The following is a 21,373-nucleotide window of genomic DNA, read 5'->3' on the forward strand; positions in this document are numbered from 1 at the left end:
GGAATGCTGGGCTGTTGCCTCGGCTGGCAGCAGCGCAGGACATCAACGAGAAGCGCACCCACTTGCCCAGCGAGCGTCACACAGGCGCCCGATCGGGCAATATTGAATCCTCTGCCGTGTTCTGGGAATACATGGTGCAGATGGAATGCATGGAATGCATGGTGCGGGTGGTGCCAGCCTTCGACCACCTCGCAATGGCGATGGGGACGGTGCAGTTACTAGGCCGCTCGTCCAAGAGCAAACGCAGAATCACCATGCCATTGCATCGCAGAACAACACCGCGACAATCCCGCTTGGTTCCGAATCGGTATCCACCCACAGAAATCGACCAGGCGTGTTCGCAGCGAGGCGGCCCTGATTGGGCTGCCGATAACAGCAGCGATGGCGGCTATCGCTCAGCAGGTGCAGCTATAGCTCCGTGGATTTCGGGATGGTCTGTCTTTTCTTGGAAGATCCGTAGTTGTGTATGTTCAGATCGGCGTCCATGGCCTCGGCCAAATACGTTGCGCGGGAACTGCCTTCATCGTCGTCGTCATCGTCACCTTCTTCACCGTCATCGCCTTCACCGTCATCGTTGTCGTCGTCGTCGTCGTCGTCGTCATGCATATGTCCGTCCTCATCTTGGTCGCCGCCACCTTCATCCTCTCCATCATCTGAGTAGCCGTCCCTGTCTCGCCCCTCGCTCTCGTCCACATCGCCCTCTCCATCGTCCTCGTCGTGGTTGATGATCATGCCGCCGCGTGGGACGTGCACCCCCTGCTCCTCGAAGCTGCGGATGATGGACGAGTCCATGTGTGCTGGGGAAACAGAGTAGCTCTGGCGTGCGCCGCCGGTTCGACTCGGAGCCTGGATGGCAATACCTCCTCCAGAATCAGGCGAGCCTGCACAAGAACATGCCAGAATACCACCAGCAGAGTGAGTACCCACGTTACGGTGCACGGTGAGCACCGGTGACTTCTTACCGAAGGCTATCGGCTGGGACCTGCGCATCTTCTGGACCTCCAATGCCGAGTTCATCGCGTTTGAGATGTCGCTGCTGATATCGGCGAGCTCGCCCTCGTGGACGCTTGGGAAGAGCTCGCTGTGGGGCGTGCCGTCGTCGCTATCGAATAAGAGGCAGTACTCAGCATGCGCCCATAGCGTATAGCGTGTGAACATAAACACCGTTCTATGCGCTTACCGGTATGGCTTGAGCACCTCGCGGTTGATGAGAAGCGACCGCGCAGCAGGCAGATCCGTTTGGTCTGACTTGCGTGAGACCACGCTCTTGCCCTCGTCCTTAGCCTGCAGCGTCTGACTGCCGACAAACTCAAAGAACTGGAAGCTCGGGCCCATCCAGATGGGCCTCTCCGGAACAACCTGGTTGTACGACGAGATCTCGATCTCGGATTTCCATCTAACGAGAGCGGATGTGTGAGGAGACTCTGATGGAGATGAAAGCCACATCCCCAGGTTCGCTCATCAAACATGCGCCGAACATGCATCGGCCGATGCGCGATTAGGGCGATACTTTCACTGTGGCATTGTCCGATCTCGGCTGCAGTTGCTGCTGTTGCTGGGACAGTCGAGCGACTCACCGCTGAGAGTGCTTCTCTGAGGATTCGTGCTCCCGTTTTGCCTTTGGCGCTTCTAGGGCAAGCGTCCGAACTTCGTCCCATTCGCACTCCCGTTGCAGACACCACTCGACGATTTCGGTTGCGGATATCTGGACTGCGTTGGAGGAAGGCGCGCCATGGTCAAAGGCAGACGATCCCAAGCTACCGGGTGACCGGCTGGAGGTCGACATTCCGTGCAGGGCCGTCGACAGCAGACTGGATGGTGAAAATCGATCCCCAGACGCCGGCTTCGGCGGTGTCACGATCGCCGACGCCCTGTGCTCGATGCTGGCGTCAATAAAGTGCAGCGTCAGATGTCCGTTGGGGTTGAAAACGAGTAGTCGGCGTCGCCACAGATTGGACTTGCCCTGCTCGAATGGGTGTGACGCCGCTCCGTTCGGCTTTGACGCTGCATGTCGCCCGGACTCGGCGCGGACTTTGCTTTCGCGCGCAGAGTTGGCGAACACACTTTCTTCGTCCAGTCCGAAGCAGGCAATCAGAAGACTGCGTCCCGTCGTTGATCCGCGGGGTGTCTCGGCCACAAACGACCGAGATGCGGGCTGCTGTTGCTGGTAGAAACCCTTTTGGGATGCCAAACTGGTCTGGGAAGCCGAGCTGGCGGACCGGCCAAAGCCGTCGATCGCTGGGTTGGGTGGCAGTGGGGGTAGTGTCTCGAGGGAGGCTTTCTTGTCGAGAGGCGCAGCTTGTCGGATGCGGGCAGCGGGATAGAGCGGTGTGGTTGTGCGAGCCTGCGTGGCGGGCGGGGAGTATACAGGCAGAGCACCGTCGCTGGGTGATGAGGAGCTACCCTCGGCTTTGCGCTCGGAAGATTCGAGGCCGTAGAGATGGGTGGTGCCCTTTGCAGTGCTGACACCGACCCACTTGCCGTCGAGACTGCAGGTGATGTCTTCGACTACAGCATGGGTATATCCGCGCTCGAGCTTGTAGATGCAGTGCGGCACATGCGGGGACCGATCGGCCTTTGGGCGCCCGGGGAGCTCCCAGATGTAGCAGTTGTTGCCGTGGGTCGACACGGTGATGAGCCGGGTTTGGGATGGAGTGAACATGACTATGGCGACGGGGTTCTCGTGCGCCTTCCAGCAGGCCACCGCCGGCGGCAGCAACGTCGAGTCATCCGTGGCTGACTTGCCGAGCAGTCCCAAATCTCGCACTGCAATCTGCACAACAGGAAATAGGAGCGCCAGTCAGCGTATAAAGCAATGAGCGCGTGTCTCGGCAGCGACGATTTGATTCTAGCGAGCCAAATGCAGTGGTTGAGCCACGCCCTTTGATCGAAAACAACACCAACGGTTCTACATGCAGAGCTCGGTGAGGAGGCCGGAGACTGAGAGCCTGTCGTGCGCTTTGAACTACCAGCGATTGAACAACACAACAACTCACATAGCCCTGTCGATGGTCCGATTTCTTCTCGCTGTCCCGCGGAGCACCGCTGCTGCTGGCTTCGGTCTCGGATGCATCTAAGCCGCTGTGGGTCGGTCGGGGCTGTGTGCCCGAGAAGTAGCTCGAGAGTGCCTGATAGCCATATCCACCGATAACCTTGACACCACCGATCAGCTCCTTGGCAACCTTGCCAGCGGCCTTACCAATCTTCTCAGCGTTGATGGCAACGCTGGACTCGACGGCATCATCGTCCGACCCACCTTCCGAGCGGTCGTCGACGATCGCGGTTGTTCTTGGAATTGTCGAGATTGGCCCCTGACACGCGTAGGCGAGGAAACGAGCGCCGATATCAAAGCTGGGTGTCTCGGTCGCGGGGTTGATAAAAACGTCGTTGATGACGACGAGTGTCGACAAGGAATGGGCGCTCAGAACATGGATGCTGGTGCTTGTGCCCTGAAGAATGGAGCCACGCTGTCAGCGCGGTGCTGAAACCAATGCCGGACGCCAGCATCTCTCCATCCAGACAAACGGCACCGATATCGGCAGCACAGTCGAGGGTGAGACTCACAATCAGAACATGTCGAGTCGTGGCCTTGACTTCCTTGATTTTCTCACGCTCTCGCTGGCGAAACGTAAAGATGACTTGGTTTGTTGCAAGCGACATGAAATGCGCCGCGCGTCCTTCGAACCGCGACGAGCCTTTTGCTTCGGCGCTGAGGTGAGATAAAGCACAGGCCCGCGCGTGTTATCAGAAGTTGCGAGCGGGCATTCAACGGATCCGTGAACTAGCGCAAGACAAAAGTCATGAGCTGCACTTGCAACTTACACAACCGCAATCAACGGCCGAGCTGAAGCAAAGCTATCCGAGAGGGTGGTCGACCGCTCGGGCATTGGAAGAGCCTGAGAACCGATGAAGATGGAGTGATCAGGAAGGGGAGTGATCAGGAAGGGGACTGACCGGACAATCGAGTCGAACGTGCATGTCGGGCACCCTCATTGCGGACATAGAGCGCCCCGGTATCCTCGCGACATCAAAGGCGTCGGTTGCTGCCCGAACCACTTACAACAATGTTTTGGATGCTTTCGTAGTAGCCACGGACAGAAAACACCTCGCGAATGTTTTCAAGGTCCCCCAGGCTCCAAACCTGGATACCGCTGGCGTATCCGAGCAGCAGGCAAAGTCTGTACCGAATGCGGGTGGGTGGCGGTTGATCATCAGCTGATGCGGTATATGATGCGCGGCGATTTCGATGCATGGCAATCTTGATCGTCGGGATCATCGAATCACCCGATTGATCAATGCTTTCATCCCGATCCCGCAATCTCCAATATCAAACGTATGGAATGACACATACCTGCGGCTGTACCATGCAGGAGAGATCAGTCGCTCAGGGTCAGGCAGCGACAGCTGCGGGAGCGGCAGATTCCAGTCAACCCATTCGAACTTGGAAAAGAGGATCGTCTCACCGACGTCGTCGTGACCGGCAGAGTCTCGCGGAGCAGTGCCAGCAACGAATTTGTCGGGCAAGTTCTGAGCGACGTATGAGCCGATATTGGATATGTAGGATGTGAAGCTTGCGAGGGAAGTGGTCGGGGACCTGTAACGCCAGTACTTGGTCAGGCGCCGAGCATATCAGCACGCAGCACCCCCGAATAGCTGCCAGGTGAATCCCTGCGTAAGAGAGCCGATTCAGCGACGAATGGGCCCTGCGCCGTACCTAAGCTTCTTGGGCTCGGCTCGCATACCGGCACCGGCGCGAGGAAGGGTTGCAAAGATGCCGACCCCGAACTCGTTATCGTCGACTGCCGAGCTCTTGGCCCCGAGACTCTCCTCGTCTCCGTCTCTTGACTCTGCGTCGGTTGTTTCGCCACGAACACTGGTCCCGCAGGATGCAAGGCCAGTCGGGGCATACTTGCTGCCATAGAGCCTGGGGGCATCAAAGCGGACAACAGCCCCACGCTGTCAATAACAGCGGCAAGCGATAGCCAAGGCCGATACGAGAGCTCCATTCAGCGACACACACCAAAGATGGTCGCCATAGACATGGACGATCCGTGCAAACTTTTTCTTCTTCCCGGAACTGATTTCGCTCTTCGAGGCCAGGGTGATGCCAACACCATACGCGACCCTGGCGGTGGTATGCAATCAAGCCAGGTTATTATGATAACGAGGAATTCAGAGTCGCGGCTTGCCCAACGACGAACCGAGAGGACAACGATGGATGCGATGAATGTGATGGATATGGTGGATATGGTGGATGTGATGGATGTGGTGGTTGTGGTGGCAGCCATGCGGCATTTACCTCTTGCCATCTCGGGAGACCGTCAGGACAACGGGCTCGCCCGGCTGGTAGTTGAGATCCCTTTCCGGCAGGCCGTGAACTTCATCGATACCGAGTTGCTCTTCAGAAGTGGTGGGGCCAGAGTTGTTGGTGAAACAGCATGTCAGTCTTGACTCGTGCGAATCATGTCTGGACGGATCACAGGCCATTCGTGCTGACGGCCCGCGATGCCGAGTTCAGCACTCACCTTGCGATTTGCTGTCGCGAATGTCGGTGGTTTCGATCTGCAGCTGGCAGAGATGAGGAACCTTCCACAAGGCATACACTGGTGTTGCGGAGGAGATACGGCACGGGCATCAGTGTCGGATATGGTTCGACGGCGGCATGTTCTTGGAAGGGTCGAGTTCTCCGCCCTCGGCCCTCTCGCTTTCAGTCCCATCGGATCGGGTGGCCCAGTCGGTTCGACATCGTTCCGCCGCTCCGGCACATCCGTTGGCACATGCGCCGTCGTGGCTGGCACGCTCTGGTCAAGCGATTTGGCCCTGGGCTGGACGGTCGAGCCAAATGAGCATTGCTCATTCAAGCAAACCCTTCTCGTCCTTGTTCGATCGCCAGTATGATGCGAGTGCCTGAAGTACTTTGGAGAAAGCCGTGATGGCTCGCCGGATGCGAATTGCTGCAGAATGCACATTGCACAGGCAATCATTTGCGGCACCTCCTGATCTGTTGCGTGGCTTACCGGTCGGGATAATGCCCTCGTGGCCGTCCCTGTAAAACATAGGCTCTCCATCCACGAGAACGACGGTGCCCGTCTGTCCAGTGGCGGTGATGATGTCGACCGAGGTCTCGTTGAGCGGTTGGCCCGACTTTTGCGAGCTCGGCAGGAGGGCATTGAGTGAGCGGCCGTCATCAAAGGCGAGCGAGGGAAACCGGCTGGTCAGCTCGGTCTTGAGCTTCTTCCGACTGCCGCTGCGGAGGCGGGCTTCGGCCTTGATGGTGAATGCCGAGCTGAACATGGCGGACGGCCTCGGCGGAGGAAGGCGTGTGGGAAATGATCTGGCGAGAGTGTCGACAGAGACGCCGAGGATGTGAAGTGAAGTGAGGTGTGTGCGGGCAGATAGGATACGGCAGGACTGGACCGGATACGACAGGGAATGGACGAAAAGGCGGGTCGGCAGGACGCCAGGCGCGGGGATGAACAGATCACGGATAACTATTGGCTCGACAGCGAATCAAAGGGCGTAGGGATCTGGCGAGCGAGATCAGGACGGACGCAGCAACGGGATGCGACAATGGGATGCAGAGGTGGGCTGGGTCGAGGGCAAGCGGGTTGATGGACGGCCAGACCGAGTCCGACAAACGCGGATTTGGACGGCCGGACACATGGAGCAGCCCCGCGCTGGCCTTGCCGAGCCGCAACCTGCTGCGATCGCATGATGCAAGCCGAGCCGAGCCGAGCCGAGTCGAGCAGGCACAGGGCACTGCGGGGCATGCATCCCGCTGCTATCGGTCCAAGCCAAGCCAAGCCAAGCAGCCAGGTCGGGCAAATGGCACGCCGGGGGGGACAGATGACTTTCAATGAGAACGCATGGTCGAGCATGCGGCAAATAGCAAACACATCCAGGTCTATTCATATATGCTGCTTTGGCTGGTGCCGCCGTCGAAACATTAGCGAAGAGCGGGTCCGAGAAGCCCGCCGCCGCCGCTCCCGCAGAGTGCCTCATGATGGCATCGTGCTCAGTCCCACAGCGAGTCCTTGGCCGACGCCCACTCGTTGGCCGGGGTCTTGCTGGACGACGCCGGGGTGCTGCTTCCGTAATTGCGCTGGAACTGCCGCTCCCGCTGCTGCTTCTTGTCGCTATCGCGGAGCTTCTGCAGGGCAAGTCGCTCCTGCTCGCGACGATGCTCAGCGAGCCGGTCGTCCTGGACCTGGCCGAGGGCATCCTTCTGCAGCTTGACCCGCTCGGCCTTGCGCTTATTCTCGCGCTGCTTCTTGGTAAGGGCTTCGTCCTGGACAGGGGCTGCTCGTGCGGCGGGCCTTTGGGGAGCCGATGAGGTCGAAGGGTTGATTCTCAGGGTGTTGGGTTTCCCTTCACACCACAGCGACGTCAGAACAAAGATGACCCCGTCAGTACTCTGCCAGCGCATCCAGGTCATGGACAGGCTGCCCTCTCGGCTGGTTGCTCAAAGCGATGCAGGCCATTTGCCAGAGAACAAAAGCATACTTACTCGGCTGCACGTCGACGATCTGCCATCCATCCTCGGCCTCGAGCGGCATCACGGGTGTTTCGGGCTGCACACGCAGGACCCGGGCGACCTTGACATCGTCCTGGTCGGGATTGCGATCCTCATCGCCATAGTCGATCCGGCTCTGCTGGAGGGCAATCTCGGCAGCGGTGAGCGAGCTGGGCTTGGATTGAGGCTGGCTCGCAGAAGCGAGTGGGGCGGCATCCAGATGGGTCGCAGGAGCAGCCGCAGAGGCTGCAAGCGGAGGAAAGTCCTGGCTCGTGAAGCTGCCGATCTGGGCCGTATGCTTTTGACGGTTAGCTTGGCGGGACTTGGCCTGCTTCTTGACAGGGGCGCTGGTTTGCTGCGTCGAGCTCACGGCAGCAACAGTATCTGTGTCAGTCGATTGATCGGCAGCGATTGCCGGCTCATTGTTGGGCTTGGACTTGGCCTTGGATTCTGCGGAGGCTTTAGAGTGCTTTGGGGCTGATTTGGAAGAGGTTTTGGACTGCTTTTCGGCGGTCGGGACTGGGGCCGGGGTCGCTAGATCGGTTGGCCTTTGCTCCTCATCGTCCAGGGACTGCGAGGGGTCGTCACTCTTGGAGGCCTCGGCGTGCTTCTTCTTCTTCAGCCGTTTCTTGGCCGACTTGGAGAGGCCCGCAGGCTCGCCGCCGGGAATCGAGTCCGCTCTGGCCAAAGTGGCCGCGGCCGATGCAGGCGAGCCAGTGTACATCCAAAAGAGGGCCCCGACCGACACCACAAAGAGAGCAACGTAGATGTTCATGACTGGGCCAGGATATGCAGGCGGGAGATGGGGGAGAGGTGGACAAGGCGACTCTGAAGAGACCAAGCCAGGCAGCGGAGCCGATCGGGCTGTCAATGGCCGTGCGGATGCAGCAGGAGATGGGGCGATGAGCCGGAGAAACCGAATTTGCAGGCGACGTGGAAAGCGCAGGGTGATTGGCCGAACGAGCTTGCCGCGGCCTGGCGCGTGTTCAGCCTGGACCAGCGCAGATCGATGCGCTCGACCAGGAGAGCAGCCAGCACCGCATGTTTCCGGTTCGCAGCGGCGCAGACAAATCGCACTGTGCCGACCCATTTGGATGCACGCGAGTGTATATTCAAGATCCAGAAAAAAAAGGTGGCCACTGGCCCCCAAAGAACGGTGGGGTGTTCCGTTCCGATTTTGTGAATGCTGCAATACAGGTTGGAGCCGTCCTTGATGAACACGCCCATGGCAACGAAAGGCAATAGCAGTACGAAAGAAAGGTGAAGGACAAAAACAACCAAGAGAAACGACAGAGTGGATCGAGGGGGGGGGAGGGAGAGTACCCTACTCGACGGGCGAGCTTCCATGCCGACGAGCCATTATGAGACGAGCAAATCATCCACTCCTGGCACGTTTAGTCGTGGAAGTCCATGCCATTGCGTGTGGCCTTGACAATGCCAGCGCGGATGACAAAGTCGCCAAAGTGCTCGCCAGTGCGACGCTCGAGCGCATAGCGCTTGACGATCGGCCGCAGCTCGCAAAGGATCTCTTCTTCGTTGAGCGACTCCTTGTAGATCTTGCTGAGGCGCTCGCCGGCAAAACCGCCACCGAGGTACATGTTGTACACGCCGGGAGCTGCGAAGAAGGGAGACAGAGTGGGAGGGGTAAAAGGCGCAAAAACATTTAGAATCGATCATACCGTTGTGAGCATCCCCACCACCAGCATCGTCAGCATCCCCACCACCAGCATCGTCAGCATCCCCACCATCACGATCGCGAGTATTGTCGCCTGCGCTCCCCCAGACACATACCTTTGCCAATAAAGCCGAGCTCGGCAATGGCGGGGCGAGCACAGCCGTTCGGGCATCCAGTCATGCGCACGGTGATGGCATCGTCGCGCAGGCCGTTCTCCTCCAGGATCTTCTCGATCTTGGTGACGAGCTCGGGCAGGTAGCGCTCCGACTCGGCCATGGCCAGACCGCAGGTGGGCAGGGCCACACACGCCATCGAGTTCATCATCATGCCGCTGAGGTTGCCGTTCTCGATCTTGTAGTCCTTCAGCAGAGCCGCAATCAGGGCCTTGTCGGACTCGGGGATGTTGGCGATGACCAAGTGCTGGTTGGGGGTCAGGCGGAAGTCGCCGCGGTGGATCTTGGCAATCTCGCGCAGCGCCGTGCGCATGCGGAGGTCGGGCGTATCCTTGACACGGCCGTTCTCGACGTACAGGGTGTAGTTCCAGCGGCCGTTGGCGTTGCGTGTCCAGCCGTAGACATCGCCGTTGGAGGTGAAGTTGTAGGGCTTGGGTGCCTGCAGCTTGTAGCCGACACGCTCCTCGATCTGCGAGCGGAACCAGTCCAGGCCGCGATCGTCGATGGTGTACTTGAGACGAGCGTGCTTACGGTTGGTGCGGTCGCCGTGGTCGCGCTGCACCGTCAGGACCTTCTCGCCAATATCGAGGGCCTCGCTCAGCGGGGCAAAGCACAGGGGGCGAGCCAGGTTGGGGTAGGTCTTCTTGTTGCCGTGGGTCATGCCCATGCCGCCACCGACGGTGATGTTGAAGCCAATGAGCTTGTCGTTCTCGATGATGGCGATGAAGCCCAGGTCGTGGGCCAGCACATCGACGTCGTTCGAGGGGGGCACGGCAATGGCAATCTTGAACTTGCGGGGCAGGTAGGTCTTGCCGTAGATGGGCTCGGCGTCCTCGCTGGTGGCGACGAGCTTTTTGTCGAGCCAGATCTCGTGGTAGGCGCTGGTGTTGGGGGTGAAGTAGGCGCTCAGGGTCTTGGAGAACTCGTAGACGTCGTGGTGGACCTGCGACTGCAGCGGGTTGGGGTTGCACATGACGTTGCGGTTGACGTCACCGCAGGCGGCGATGGTGTCCATGAGGGCGTGGTTGATGTCCTGGATGGTCTGCTTGAGGTTCTTCTTGATCACGCCGTGGAACTGGAAGGCCTGGCGGGTGGTGATCTTGATGGTGTCGTTGGCGTGGGTGCCGGCGATGGTGTCCATGGCAAGCCATTGCGCCGGGGTGGCCACGCCACCGGGCACACGCACACGGATCATGAATGAGAAGGCCTTCTCGAGACCCTGGCGGGCACGCTCATCGCGCAGATCGCGGTCGTCCTGCTGGTAGATGCCGTGGAACTTTGTCAGCAGGGTGTCGGGCTCGGAGAGGGCGCCGGTCGAGGTGTCGACGAGGCCCTCGGCAATGGTGCCGCGGAGGTAGTTGCTGGCCTCCTTGAAGTCATCGGCCGAGGGGGCGGCGCTGGCCGAGACCTCGATGTTGTCGACGCCAAGCGACTTCCACAGCTCGGCAACCCACTGGTTGTAGCCAGTAAAGTAGCCGTCGGGGTCCTGGTCGTCGCCAAGGCCGACAGGGGTCAGGGGCTGGCCGCCGAGACCAAGCAGCTTGGCGTACAGGTCCTTGCCGGCCTTGGCAAAGTAGTGAGCGTCCTCGGGCAGAGGCCAGTAGTGGCGATCGCCCATCGAGAAGACAGAGAAGTTGACGGCACCGATGTTGGCCTCGTCGGGGGTGGCGGCGGCGATGCTCTTCCAGAGCTCCTTGGCGTTGCTGGGGAACTCGCCCTGGCCGGCGGTGGAGACGACAAAGACAATGTTCTCCTCCTTCTGCAGATCGTCGACGGCAAGGGCATCCATGACCGCGACGCGGGAGCGCAGGCCGCGCTGCTTGGCCTCGGACGAGAGCTTCTTGGCCAGTTTCTCGGCGTTTCCGCCGTCCGAGCCGTACAGGACCAGAACGGGCTTGGAGTTGAGCGAGCCCAGCATCAGCTTGTACGACTCCTGGATCTTGGCCTCCATGACGCCGCGGAGCTCGCGCTCGACGGTGGCGGCAAACTCGGGGGCGATCTGGGGCTCGCTGTCGAGGACGAGGGCGAGATGGTTCTCGCGCTCCAGGAAGCTGTGCAGCTCGGCCTTGACCTTGGCCGAGTCGAGGGCAAAGGGCTCCTTGAGGGCTGGGTTCCAGCGGTAGAGGGGCCAGTAGCCGCTGTCGATGGCAAGCTTGCTCTCCTTCAGGATGGCGAGCGGCTTGCTGATGGTCGAGCGCTGGTAGTTGGGCACGGTGATGCGCGGAGCATACGCCAGGACGACCGAGGGGCCGGGGTAAGCCTCAGCCTCGGCGAGGGCGCGCAGAACCTGGGCATACGAGGCGTAGACCGAGACCGAGGCAACGTAGACGCCGCCGTAGGTCATGGCATAGAGACCAATATCCTTCTTGCGGCGATCCTGGTTCTCCTGGGCCTTTTCCGAGTAGGGCTGGGTGTCCAGCAGGATCATGTTGACGTTCTCTTTGGAGCTAATGACGTGGTGGACACCGCTGCTGCCAATGTCGTACCACAGCAGATCGCCGCCGACGATCCAGCGAGCGGGCTTGGCAAACTGGTCCTTCTGGGCGAGGACCTCCTTGGCGACGGGGTTGGTCTCGGCAGCGAGCAGGGCGATGGCGGCGTCGGCGTGCTCCTTGGCCTGGTCGGCATTGTCGCGACTCTGGAGCCAGTTCTTGAGGGCATCGGCGAGCTTGGAGCTGATGGCGCCAGCCTTGCCATTGGCCAGGGACGAGACCTGGTCGACAAAGCGGGAGCGTTGCTGGATTTGGGCAATGTGCAGACCAAGGCCGTACTCGGCGCTGGCGGTGGGCGACTGGGTAGGCGCCGCCGAGTTCTGCTCGGAGACATTGGCGATGCTGAGACGGTCGCCAAAGAGCTGGTGCAGCATCTTGAGATAGGGCTGCTCGACATCGAGATCGAGCTCGGCAGAGAGCGCCACCGAATCCAGAGGAGGAACACCGCGGACGACGGCACCTTCGACAGCAATGACGCCGTGCTCGTCCTTCTGGAGTTCGCGGAGGATATAGTCGATGTTGGAGCCCTGGAGCTGCTTGGACTCACCCAGGTGGACGCGGGCCTCGCGGATCGCAGGGGGCTCGGCGGTCCAGGAGTCGCTCTGGAAGGCTGAGGCGACATCGAGGAAGAGAGGGCCCCAGTTGGTGGCGAGGTGCTGGGCAAGCTCGACGACGGCGATGCGCTTGGTGGTCTTGGGCAGCGCCGCGATAAAGTGGGCGTCAGACCAGGGGCGATAGACACGGACGCGAACAACACCGACCTTGTGGCCGGACTGGGCCAGATGGTGGATGTGGTCCTCGACGGACGAAGGTGCGGAGCCGATCAGGACGATGACCGAGGTGGCGTCGGAGGCGCCCGAGTACTCAAAGAGGCTGTATTTGCGGCCGGGCAGGGCAGTTCGGAGCTCGGTAAAGACGCTGTCGATGGAGGCGATGGCGTCGGCGTAATCGATGTTGGCCAGGGGGGCAGCATAGAGCTTGGGCTCGGCAGCGGGCTCAGAGTGCTGCTTGTAGGCATTGACGTGCTGCAGCTGGGTGGTAGAGAGGTGCTTGAGATCGGAGAACTGCACCGAGTGGATATCGGTGGTGGTGTTGAGGCCATTGAAGACGTGGATGGCGGGAATCTGGGTGCGGAGGGCGGCAATGTGGGAGGCCAGGGCAATATCCTGGGCCTCCTGCACCGAGTTCGAGGCCAGGATGGAGACGCCGGTCTGGCGAACGGCCATGACATCGGAGGAGTCGCCGTACCGGTTCAGCAGGGCCGTGTGGACGACGGCGGGTGATCGGTCGGCCAAGAGCTTTGACAGTGTCGGGATGGCGCTGATGAGTTCGGAGGAAGGAGTGTACGCCGAGATGAGCTGGCGCTGGGCAGTGGCTGCGGCCACGGTCGAGTAGAGATCGGCCTTGGGGTTGTAGACGGTCTTGGAGGTGCCGGGGTGGCCAAAGGCGTTCTTGGCCTTGGACTCGGCCCACTGTGGGATCAGATCGCCGGCGACGGCCTGGTTGCCGACAAAGATGTTGACATCGGCGAGATCGTAGCCGATGTACGAGATGGCGGTTTTGGCGTCGAACGACTGCTTGGAGGAGGCCATGGCTATGAGTGTGGGCGGGCGATTTAAATAGGTCTGATGGACGAGTGCGTTTGGGCGAGAACGGAGCGCGAGTCAACCGAGTCAGTCGAGAGGATCAGTCGGGAAGATCGGTCGAGAAGATCGGTCGGTCAGGATGGCGCGGGATACGCGGAGTTGGGCGGCGGCGATAAGAGCAGCGACAAGAGCAGCGCGATGAGGAGACCGTGCGCAGGAAAGAGAGGGAGAAGCGAATGCGACAGACGACGACGAGGCGATTACGGAGCACGCACGGCGACGGGTGAGGGAAAAAAAGAATCGACCGAGGCCGGAGAGGAAAGGCAGACCGATTTAAGCCGCGAGCAGGGCGAGGACGGCGAGAAGCGAGAAAAAAAAGCGGTCAGAGAAGCCAGCACAAGGGGGGCCAAGGCGGCAACGAGATCAAAGACGGCCGGTCGCACAGAGATAATCAGCAGCCCGGCCACGGGATGTGCATGCGAGGCAGCGAGACGAGGGCCGGGTGCAGATGGAGATGGGGAGACGAGACGGATGTGGATCCGGGAGGCGATATCGGGGGAGCATGCGATGCCAATGCTGGCTGGGTCTGGCATGTGTGTGGACAGGAGGCACTTCGCGCAGCCAGACGCAATGGCTCGCCATATCACTTCCCGGCATCCTATGAGTGCCAAACATCCATGCCATCCCCGGCGTCCTCTGAAGGCCAGCCACTCGGGCACATGCGTTGCGACCCCGCAACATGTCCGCGTCTCGAGATTGTGGGTCAAAGGGGGCGGAGCATGGCCAAGTACCTGTTGCGACGGATCTGGGGGATCGACTGGAGGCGTGTGTGTGGGAAAGCAGCAACAACGGGCGGCAATTGGCGGGGGGGGGCGACAAGAGCGACTTGGCCCAGCAGAGACAGGAGGGCAGGAGACAGACGGGCCGATGCACTGCGATGGGCACCAGTGTCGTGTGGAAAATCTATAAATACCAGACCAGCAGAGTCTGCGCTTTGGCTGCGTCGGGTTTGGGGCAGCAATTTTTTTTTTCTGCACCAGCCACGGATGGCATCATCGCCGTCTGCGCGTTGTCAGCACCGGCTGCGGAGATGCGCCAGCCAACAGAACACAGCCTTGGCTGGCTGCGTGGGATTCGCTGCACGGGGCATGTGAGCTGTGCATGGGGGGTGCAGGGGCAATCCAAGGTTTTGATCGCCCGATGCGATGTCCACCCATCCCGCCAACGCATTGGATCGAGTTACTCGCATTCCGCGCCGGCGCAGACACCGATGGCTCGCTCGCCCTCGTCTGATAAATCCAGGTCGTCGCTGACATTCGCCCCGCCCGACCTGCCATTCCCAGCCCTTGCCAGCTCGGTGCGTGGGTCGGCCGGAAACCACTCGCCGCCAAGCCATCGCGGATGCTCTCGCACCTTCTGCTGTCGCAGCGATGCCGCTCTGGAGTCAGCAGCAGGACGGACGCAGCGGCATCGATCGGCCCGCTTCGTTGAGCTTCGCCTCGACGGACATACCCGCTGCACATCTGACCAACCTGGCGATTAGTCAAGTTGTCCCATGCAGATTTCAAACCCGTGGGAGCGCTGCATCGCCCGTCGAAGCCGCCCCCGGCCATCTCGCCCTGCTCTCGCCGGCTCTCGCTGGAGTCGTAACGCGCGGCAGGAATTGCGCCATCGGTGGCGATCTGGCGATGGTGCAATTGCCCCGCGCGCTGATTGGCGGCGGCTGGCTGGCTCGACGCGGCTGCACAGCAAGCCAGCAGCCACTGTCGCTGTGGCGACACGTGTGCGGCCGCCCCTGATTCGCCGCCGCGCTTGTGCTCTCGGCCTTCACGCAGCCGCCTTTATCGCAAGCATATCTTGCCAGCGAAGAAAAAACCCCCCCGTCCACGCCCCGCCATTGGTCAGCGTTGACCCCAGGCTTCTTCATTTCAAAGCGCCGGCGGCTCCCCGGGACCGCATAAAACCCAATGCCCGGCCGCTCTGCCTTGCGGCGGCTTCTTCCCACACCAGTCCCGACCAGCATACCCGCTCTGCGTACGAGTCTGCCTCCCGCCGCGATCCGCCCAGCGCTCCAGCATCCGTCTCTGCCATCGCTCTCCCGCCACACCCGTCTCTTCTCCGCACCCACAGCCATCATGAGCCCCACCCGCGAGTCTGATATTGCTTCGTCGGCCGTCGCCACCTCGGCATCGTCGTCGTCGAAGAAGCGTTCCCGCTCCGAGTTCGTCGAGACGCCCTTCAGCCCGAGCTATGTCGAGTTCCTCAACAAGAAGCTCGCCACCCTGACCCCGCAGCAGGTCCTCGAGTGGGCCATCGTCAGCATCCCCAACCTGTACCAAACCACCGCCTTTGGCCTCACCGGCTCGGTTGTTGTCGACATGATCTCCAAAATCAGCTCGGCGCACTCCTCGGCCGTCCCGCTGCAGGACGCCCAGAAGCCCAACCACCTTGTGCCGCTTGTCTTCATCGACACCCTCTACCGTGAGTATCTGTTTCGCTACAGCGTGCGCTGCCAGATCGGCGATGGCACTGCCGTGTATGTACCGGCGCCGCATGTGTGGGAACCGAATATCGGTGGTTTTTTTTTGGCGCAGCACGAGACTGCCTCGTCGGCCACGAGACCAGCCACCGCTGTCTTGTCTGCGGGCTTGTGGGCGAGCACCGTGTGTAAGGCTGTGTCGTCCCCGCTGGCTGGCTCTCGCTCTCGTGCCTTGCCCTCCGCTGCCCAGATACAGCCGCTGACGTGCCCTTGATTCACACAACAGACTTCAAGGAGACTGTCGACCTCGCCAACCGCGTTGCTGAGCACTACGGCGCCGACATCCACGTCTACCGGCCCGAGGGCACCGACACCGTCGAGGAGTTCGAGAAGGTCCACGGCGAGAAGCTGTGGGAGACCCAGGCGTCTGCTTATGGTAGGCATTGTTGTGTTTTGCTGCTCTGCTCGCTTTGGGGCATGGGCCGGTCTTTGTGGCATTGTGATATGCCCCCCCCCCATGCATGCGCTAACGGCCCTCCCGCCTCCGATAGACTATCTCGTCAAGGTCGAGCCTGCCCGACGCGCCTATGCCGAGCTGAATGTCCAGGCCGTCATCACCGGCCGCCGCAGGAGCCAGGGCGGCGACCGTGCCCAGATCCCCATCCTTGAGATTGACGACACAGCATCGCCTCCGCTCCTCAAGCTCAACCCCCTCGCCAGCTGGGACTTCAAGGCCGTCTGGGACTACATCACCGAGAACAAGGTCCCCTACAACCCTCTCGTCGACCAGGGCTACAAGTCCATCGGCGACTGGCACTCGACCCAGATCCCCAAGGAGGGCGAGAGCGAGCGCGAGGGCCGGTGGCGCAACCAGAACAAGACCGAGTGCGGACTTCACAAGAACTACTTCCAGATGCGAGCGGCCTACCTCGCGGCCAAGAAGAGAAAGCTGGAGGACGAGTCGGGCCAGACTGCCCAGGCCTAATTCGCCCAGCCGCGAGACGGTCCGATGCACATCACCCTTGATCCCTTCGCCCCTGCTTTTCTATACGCTCCCCTCTGGAGGCCCATCCCTCTTCCTCCACGTTTTCTGTTATTTTATCTGTATATCGCTTTGTCATAGATGACACTCCTATCCTTCCCCCCCCCACTGCGCACATTCCCTGGGCTTGCCCTTGCCCTGCTGTTTTTGGTACACACTTTGTCCTCGCTCATCCCTGCGACGCTCGTCGCCTTGGGACGCAGCCATCGACGCTGCTCCTGACCCCCCTCCCCCAATCTTTCAGGCCGGGGTGTTCTTCACCCGCACAATACAGTCTATCCAGAAAGAAACGGGACAGTTCCTTCCTGGCATCAGATGTTTGAAACCCGATGACTGACTGTAGGCCCAGCGGGCAGGCCATGGCATTGCACTCCTGTCTTCGTTGGCAATCGAGTGGCCAGCGCGCGATTGTATTGGGTAACAGAATATTTGATCAATCGTCAAAATCACGGGTGTCCCGTTTTTTATTGGGCTGACTGTAAATCTCAATAATCCCATCGCACCTACGTCTTTTGTCTGGAATCTCCTCGATTGCAAATCGACGACGGCCAACCACGAATGTGTGCTGTCGGGTGTCCAATTCGCATGGCCTGGCCGTGCTTGACCCACCAACCCAGCTCGTATCGGATGGTTCTCGTCCTGGATCAACCGGCGCTCGTTGATTGTGAAGGGTTCTCTCTCTCGCCCCGTCTCGCCCCGTCTCGCCCCGTCTCGCCCCGTCTCGCCAACAGCGCGTTCATTAGCGCCGCCAATATGCGTCTATGAATTAATTCATTCCCGCACCCCAGCTCGCCGCCTGCCTGTCGCCCTCGTCGCCTCGTCCGCCAAAAGCAGCCTCGGCCCGTGCTTTTTTTCGGCGCTGTGGAGCCCGCATCGCCTTTGCCTGCACTCTTCGCTTTTCTCCCGCCTCCTCTATCGGCATGTTTCGCTGGGCTGCTGCTGCTCAATCCTTGGCCGGGAAGGGTACTGCCATCGCTCACTTCCGCTGCTGCTCCGTGTGTCACTCGGGTGCTGGGGTGTTGGCTATCTTGCCTGGGTTCGCGACCAGATCGACGGCCCCCTCGCTCCCATGTCGATTTCCCGATCCACTGATCGTCAATGCACTCTGGACCGCCATGGGTCCGCTCGCTGCCCACATGCAGCATTCCCCAACTCGCGTCCTGTATCGCTGCGTATCTCCACCCAGGAGCCGCCACACGAATATCCGTCGATGGAGCTGCCGATTCATCATCACTGACGCATCTCCTGTGGATTCTGCATCTACTGCCCCCTCCTCACTCCGCCATTCTGTCGACCGTCGTGGCGCTGCAATCCAGGTCGATCGTTCTCGACTTCTCTACGAGTCCGCCAGGCTGCGTCCGTCCCGAATGTCACCCTGTTTATCAACGGAAAGTCGGTGACCGTCCCCGCGGGCGTGGCTGTCATCCAGGCCTGCGAGGCTGCCGGTGTCGATATCCCGAGGTACTGCAAGGCATCTGCGCATTGGGAGGCGCCTCGGGTGTGGGTTCTTCATGCCACGCCGCTATCGACCACTGTGGCCACAGCGCGGCTTCCTGGCTCTATCTGGCGATGGGATGCTTCGATCGAGATCCAACCACCGGCGAGGCAGCATTGAAGCCCAGCAAGCCCCATGACATGACGCAACAGACCCTATTCCCCAACGCGAAAGTAACACTGTCCATCTCTCCACTGTGGCGCCCTCCTCCCTTCTACCTAGATTCTGCTACCACGAGCGCCTCTCCGTCGCTGGTAACTGCCGCATGTGTCTCGTTGAGATGGAAAAGTCGCCCAAGCCCATTGCTTCGTGCGCCATGCCCGTCGGCCAGGGCATGAAGATCAAGACCGACACCCCTCTGGTCAAGAAGGCTCGCGAGGGCGTGATGGAATTCCTCCTTGCCAACCACCCCCTGGACTGCCCTATCTGTGATCAGGGTGGTGAGTGTGATCTGCAGGACCAGTCTGTCCGCTACGGCAACGACCGCAGCCGCTTCAGCGAGGCTGCCGGAAAGCGCGCCGTCGAGGACAAGCCCCTCGGCCCCCTGATCAAGACCGTCATGACCCGCTGCATCCAGTGCACTCGCTGTGTCCGCTTTGCCAACGAGGTTGCTGGTGCCGAGGAGCTTGGCACCTCCGGACGTGGAAACGACATGCAGATTGGTACCTATGTCGAGAAAACCCTCAACTCGGAAATGTCCGGCAACATCATCGACCTCTGCCCCGTCGGTGCTCTCACCAGCCGGCCCTACGCTTTCACCTCGCGCCCCTGGGAGTTGAAGAAGACCGAGTCTGTCGATGTCCTGGACGCCGTCGGCAGCAGCATCCGCATCGACTCGCGCGGCGTCGAGGTGCTCCGTATTCTGCCCCGCATGAACGACGACGTCAACGAGGAGTGGATCTCGGACAAGACTCGCTTTGCCTACGATGGCCTCAAGCGACAGCGCCTGACCACGCCTCTGGTCAAGAAGGGTGACCAGCTCGTTCCAGCCACCTGGCCCGAGGCCCTCACCCGCATCGCCAACGCTGCCGCCAAGGTACCTGCCAGCCAAAAGGTCGCCATCGCCGGCCAGCTGGCCGATGCCGAGAGTCTGGTCGCCCTCAAGGACCTCTTCAACCGATGGGGCTCGGAGCAGCTGCAGCTCGATACCATCAGCGGCGCTTCCAACGACATCCGATCCAACTATTTATTTAATAGCACCATCAACGGCATCGAGTCGGCCGACAACCTGCTCCTGATCGGTACCAACCCGCGCCATGAGGCCGCCATCATCAACAGCCGCATCCGAAAGGCCTACCTGCACAAGGGCCTCAACGTTGCTCTCATTGGCGAGCGCCCCAAGCTCAACTACGAGGTCGAGCACCTTGGAGCCACGGCCAAGACCATCGAGGATGTTGCCAACGGCCACCCCTACCTCCAGACGCTGCAGGCCTCCAAGCGTCCCATGATTGTCGTTGGTAGCTCGCTGTTGAATGGCAAGGACTCGGCCGCCGTCCTGGCTGCCATTGCCAAGCTCGCCGAGAAGGTTCCCAACCTGATCACGGCCGAATGGAACGGCTTCAACGTCCTGCAGCGTGTGAGTGGCCTTTTCTATTCTTCGTGTCAGCGACGCTCGCTGCGGAGCCACTGTTGGAGTCGAACGAGCCCGTCGTCGCATTCTAATAGCACAATGCTCACCGGGGATCAGCGATGCACTTGAGACGGCGCTGCTGCTTGCAGATAATTTGCATGGGACGCTTATCCGAGCCATCGCAGCGTTTTGGGAGACCCGATGCTCACTTGCATATCCGCTTGCACATGCACTCACACACGCACATGCTTCTTGCGCCAGTCTGCCAGCTCGGCTGCCGCCCTGGAAGTCGGCTTCGCCAGCTCCCGCGATGCCTCCAAGGACGCAAAGTTTGTCTACCTCCTCAACGCCGACGAAGTCAACCCCGCCACCATCCCCAAGGACGCCTTTGTCGTCTACCAGGGACACCATGGTGATGTCGGCGCGCACATTGCCGATGTTGTTCTCCCCGGCGCTGCCTATACCGAGAAGGCCGCCACCTACATCAACACCGAGGGACGCACCCAAGTCACCCGCGCTGCTGTCCCGCCTCCCCTTGCTGCCCGCGAGGACTGGAAGATCATCCGCGCGCTCTCCGAGGTCTCTGGATCAACCCTGCCCTACGACGACATCTCGGAGCTCCGATACCGCATGAGCGAGGTCTCGCCCAACCTCGTCCGCTACGACGAGATCGAGCATAGCAGCTTTGGCAAGCTGGGTCTCGGCCAGCTGAGCCAGCAGTCGACCGCTGCCGTTCCCTCAGAGCCGCTCCAGGTCCCCATCACCGACTTTTACATGACCGACGCCATCTCCAGGGCCTCAACAACCATGGCCAAGTGCTCCCAGGTAACGACTTCGAGTGTGGCGAATTGCCGCTCCCAAGCGACCGCGACCGCCGTTTCATTGGCCTGTGCCGCAGTGATCGAGGAAGATGTGCGATCTGCGACTGTCGAATCTGCGGTGCTGACTGCGTTTCTGCCCTCTGTTCGTCACAGGCTTTCACCCATGACCAGAATGACAACTCTGAAGCTGGAGGCTACGTCGCCGTGTAAATGGGAGGAGCGTCCAATAGAACAACCGGGCCAAACACTCAGACTCGATCGCCTATGGCGTCGTCTTCACTTCTCCCGCCCGCTTATCCCCCTCTCTCTCCCTCCCTCCCTCCCTCCCCTCCGCTCCTTCTCCAGCCGCTGCGGTCCATCCTATTTCAATTCGGTTCATCTCTTCATCTCGGCAGCTTGGCTTGGGTGGCAGAGGGGTTCCTCCTTGTCCCCGCTTCCATCTGCACTCATCCTGCGAGCATGGACATGTGTTCATCGCCCCCCCCCCTGGGCTCGAACGGCGAGAATATATTTTGCGTAATCTCATA

At 60.6% G+C, this 21,373-nt stretch overlaps 7 protein-coding genes across 7 annotated transcripts; 2 read left to right on the top strand and 5 right to left on the bottom strand.

The window, feature by feature from the left end:
• Positions 1–95: 95 nt before the first annotated feature.
• Positions 96–1,103, bottom strand: BJ171DRAFT_276367 (uncharacterized protein). The gene has a single exon (XM_053106846.1). The coding sequence runs from the start codon at positions 1,015–1,017 to the stop codon at positions 409–411; it is 609 nt and encodes a 202-aa protein (XP_052969567.1). The 5' UTR covers positions 1,018–1,103; the 3' UTR covers positions 96–408.
• Positions 1,104–1,756: 653 nt separating this feature from the next.
• BJ171DRAFT_276377 (uncharacterized protein) lies at positions 1,757–4,849 on the bottom strand. The gene is made up of 8 exons (XM_053106847.1): positions 4,715–4,849; positions 4,352–4,594; positions 4,061–4,178; positions 3,823–3,896; positions 3,565–3,709; positions 2,997–3,449; positions 1,963–2,773; positions 1,757–1,883 (listed from the first exon to the last, which is right to left on the bottom strand). The coding sequence occupies exons 1-8, from the start codon at positions 4,738–4,740 to the stop codon at positions 1,855–1,857; spliced, it is 1,899 nt and encodes a 632-aa protein (XP_052969568.1). The 5' UTR covers positions 4,741–4,849; the 3' UTR covers positions 1,757–1,854.
• Positions 4,850–6,387, bottom strand: BJ171DRAFT_276364 (uncharacterized protein). Its single transcript, XM_053106845.1, has 4 exons — positions 6,018–6,387; positions 5,526–5,603; positions 5,300–5,399; positions 4,850–5,125 (listed from the first exon to the last, which is right to left on the bottom strand). Exons 1-4 carry the CDS (start codon positions 6,292–6,294, stop codon positions 4,960–4,962), a joined length of 621 nt encoding a protein of 206 aa, XP_052969569.1. The 5' UTR covers positions 6,295–6,387; the 3' UTR covers positions 4,850–4,959.
• Positions 6,388–6,851: 464 nt separating this feature from the next.
• On the bottom strand, positions 6,852–8,461 carry BJ171DRAFT_492872 (uncharacterized protein). Its single transcript, XM_053109851.1, has 2 exons — positions 7,508–8,461; positions 6,852–7,368 (listed from the first exon to the last, which is right to left on the bottom strand). The coding sequence occupies exons 1-2, from the start codon at positions 8,286–8,288 to the stop codon at positions 7,016–7,018; spliced, it is 1,134 nt and encodes a 377-aa protein (XP_052969570.1). The 5' UTR covers positions 8,289–8,461; the 3' UTR covers positions 6,852–7,015.
• An 84-nt stretch (positions 8,462–8,545) lies between these two features.
• On the bottom strand, positions 8,546–13,741 carry BJ171DRAFT_276395 (sulfite reductase). Its single transcript, XM_053106848.1, has 2 exons — positions 9,305–13,741; positions 8,546–9,128 (listed from the first exon to the last, which is right to left on the bottom strand). The coding sequence occupies exons 1-2, from the start codon at positions 13,443–13,445 to the stop codon at positions 8,908–8,910; spliced, it is 4,362 nt and encodes a 1,453-aa protein (XP_052969571.1). The 5' UTR covers positions 13,446–13,741; the 3' UTR covers positions 8,546–8,907.
• Positions 13,742–15,673: 1,932 nt separating this feature from the next.
• BJ171DRAFT_412191 (phosphoadenosine phosphosulfate reductase) lies at positions 15,674–16,873 on the top strand (the record flags this gene model as incomplete). Its single annotated transcript, XM_053107291.1, has 3 exons — positions 15,674–15,920; positions 16,205–16,354; positions 16,470–16,873. Coding segments are annotated over 3 exons (801 nt in total), but the record flags the coding sequence as incomplete, so codon positions are not given.
• Positions 16,874–17,817: 944 nt separating this feature from the next.
• On the top strand, positions 17,818–21,363 carry BJ171DRAFT_439146 (G subunit of NADH dehydrogenase). Its single transcript, XM_053108018.1, has 5 exons — positions 17,818–17,923; positions 18,277–18,421; positions 18,678–20,031; positions 20,287–20,850; positions 21,000–21,363. The coding sequence occupies exons 1-5, from the start codon at positions 17,881–17,883 to the stop codon at positions 21,054–21,056; spliced, it is 2,163 nt and encodes a 720-aa protein (XP_052969573.1). The 5' UTR covers positions 17,818–17,880; the 3' UTR covers positions 21,057–21,363.
• The last annotated feature ends 10 nt before the right edge of the window (positions 21,364–21,373 follow it).

Source organism: Polychytrium aggregatum (assembly GCF_025602895.1).
Source record: "Polychytrium aggregatum strain JEL109 chromosome Unknown BJ171scaffold_7, whole genome shotgun sequence".
In the NCBI taxonomy this organism is placed as follows: Eukaryota; Fungi; Chytridiomycota; class Chytridiomycetes; order Polychytriales; genus Polychytrium; species Polychytrium aggregatum.

Coding starts and splice junctions, on each gene's coding strand:
- BJ171DRAFT_439146 (XM_053108018.1), top strand. CDS start 17,881: ATGTTTCGCTGGGCTGCTGCTGCTCAATCCTTGGCCGGGAAGG. Junction 17,924..18,276: donor TCAATCCTTGGCCGGGAAGG/GTACTGCCATCG, acceptor GCTGCAATCCAG/GTCGATCGTTCTCGACTTCT. Junction 20,032..20,286: donor GCTTCAACGTCCTGCAGCGT/GTGAGTGGCCTT, acceptor TTCTTGCGCCAG/TCTGCCAGCTCGGCTGCCGC.
- BJ171DRAFT_276395 (XM_053106848.1), bottom strand. CDS start 13,445: ATGGCCTCCTCCAAGCAGTCGTTCGACGCCAAAACCGCCATCTCGTAC. Junction 9,129..9,304: donor GCTCGGCTTTATTGGCAAAG/GTATGTGTCTGG, acceptor CCTTCTTCGCAG/CTCCCGGCGTGTACAACATG.
- BJ171DRAFT_276364 (XM_053106845.1), bottom strand. CDS start 6,294: ATGTTCAGCTCGGCATTCACCATCAAGGCCGAAGCCCGCCTCCGCAGC. Junction 5,604..6,017: donor CGAGGGCATTATCCCGACCG/GTAAGCCACGCA, acceptor CCGCAACACCAG/TGTATGCCTTGTGGAAGGTT. Junction 5,126..5,299: donor GTCTCCCGAGATGGCAAGAG/GTAAATGCCGCA, acceptor TACCACCGCCAG/GGTCGCGTATGGTGTTGGCA.
- BJ171DRAFT_492872 (XM_053109851.1), bottom strand. CDS start 8,288: ATGAACATCTACGTTGCTCTCTTTGTGGTGTCGGTCGGGGCCCTCTTT. Junction 7,369..7,507: donor GATCGTCGACGTGCAGCCGA/GTAAGTATGCTT, acceptor TGTGGTGTGAAG/GGAAACCCAACACCCTGAGA.
- BJ171DRAFT_276377 (XM_053106847.1), bottom strand. CDS start 4,740: ATGCGAGCCGAGCCCAAGAAGCTTAG. Junction 3,450..3,564: donor CGACTCGACATGTTCTGATT/GTGAGTCTCACC, acceptor TCCATTCTTCAG/GGCACAAGCACCAGCATCCA. Junction 1,884..1,962: donor GTCACACCCATTCGAGCAGG/GCAAGTCCAATC, acceptor TATTGACGCCAG/CATCGAGCACAGGGCGTCGG.
- BJ171DRAFT_276367 (XM_053106846.1), bottom strand. CDS start 1,017: ATGAACTCGGCATTGGAGGTCCAGAAGATGCGCAGGTCCCAGCCGATA.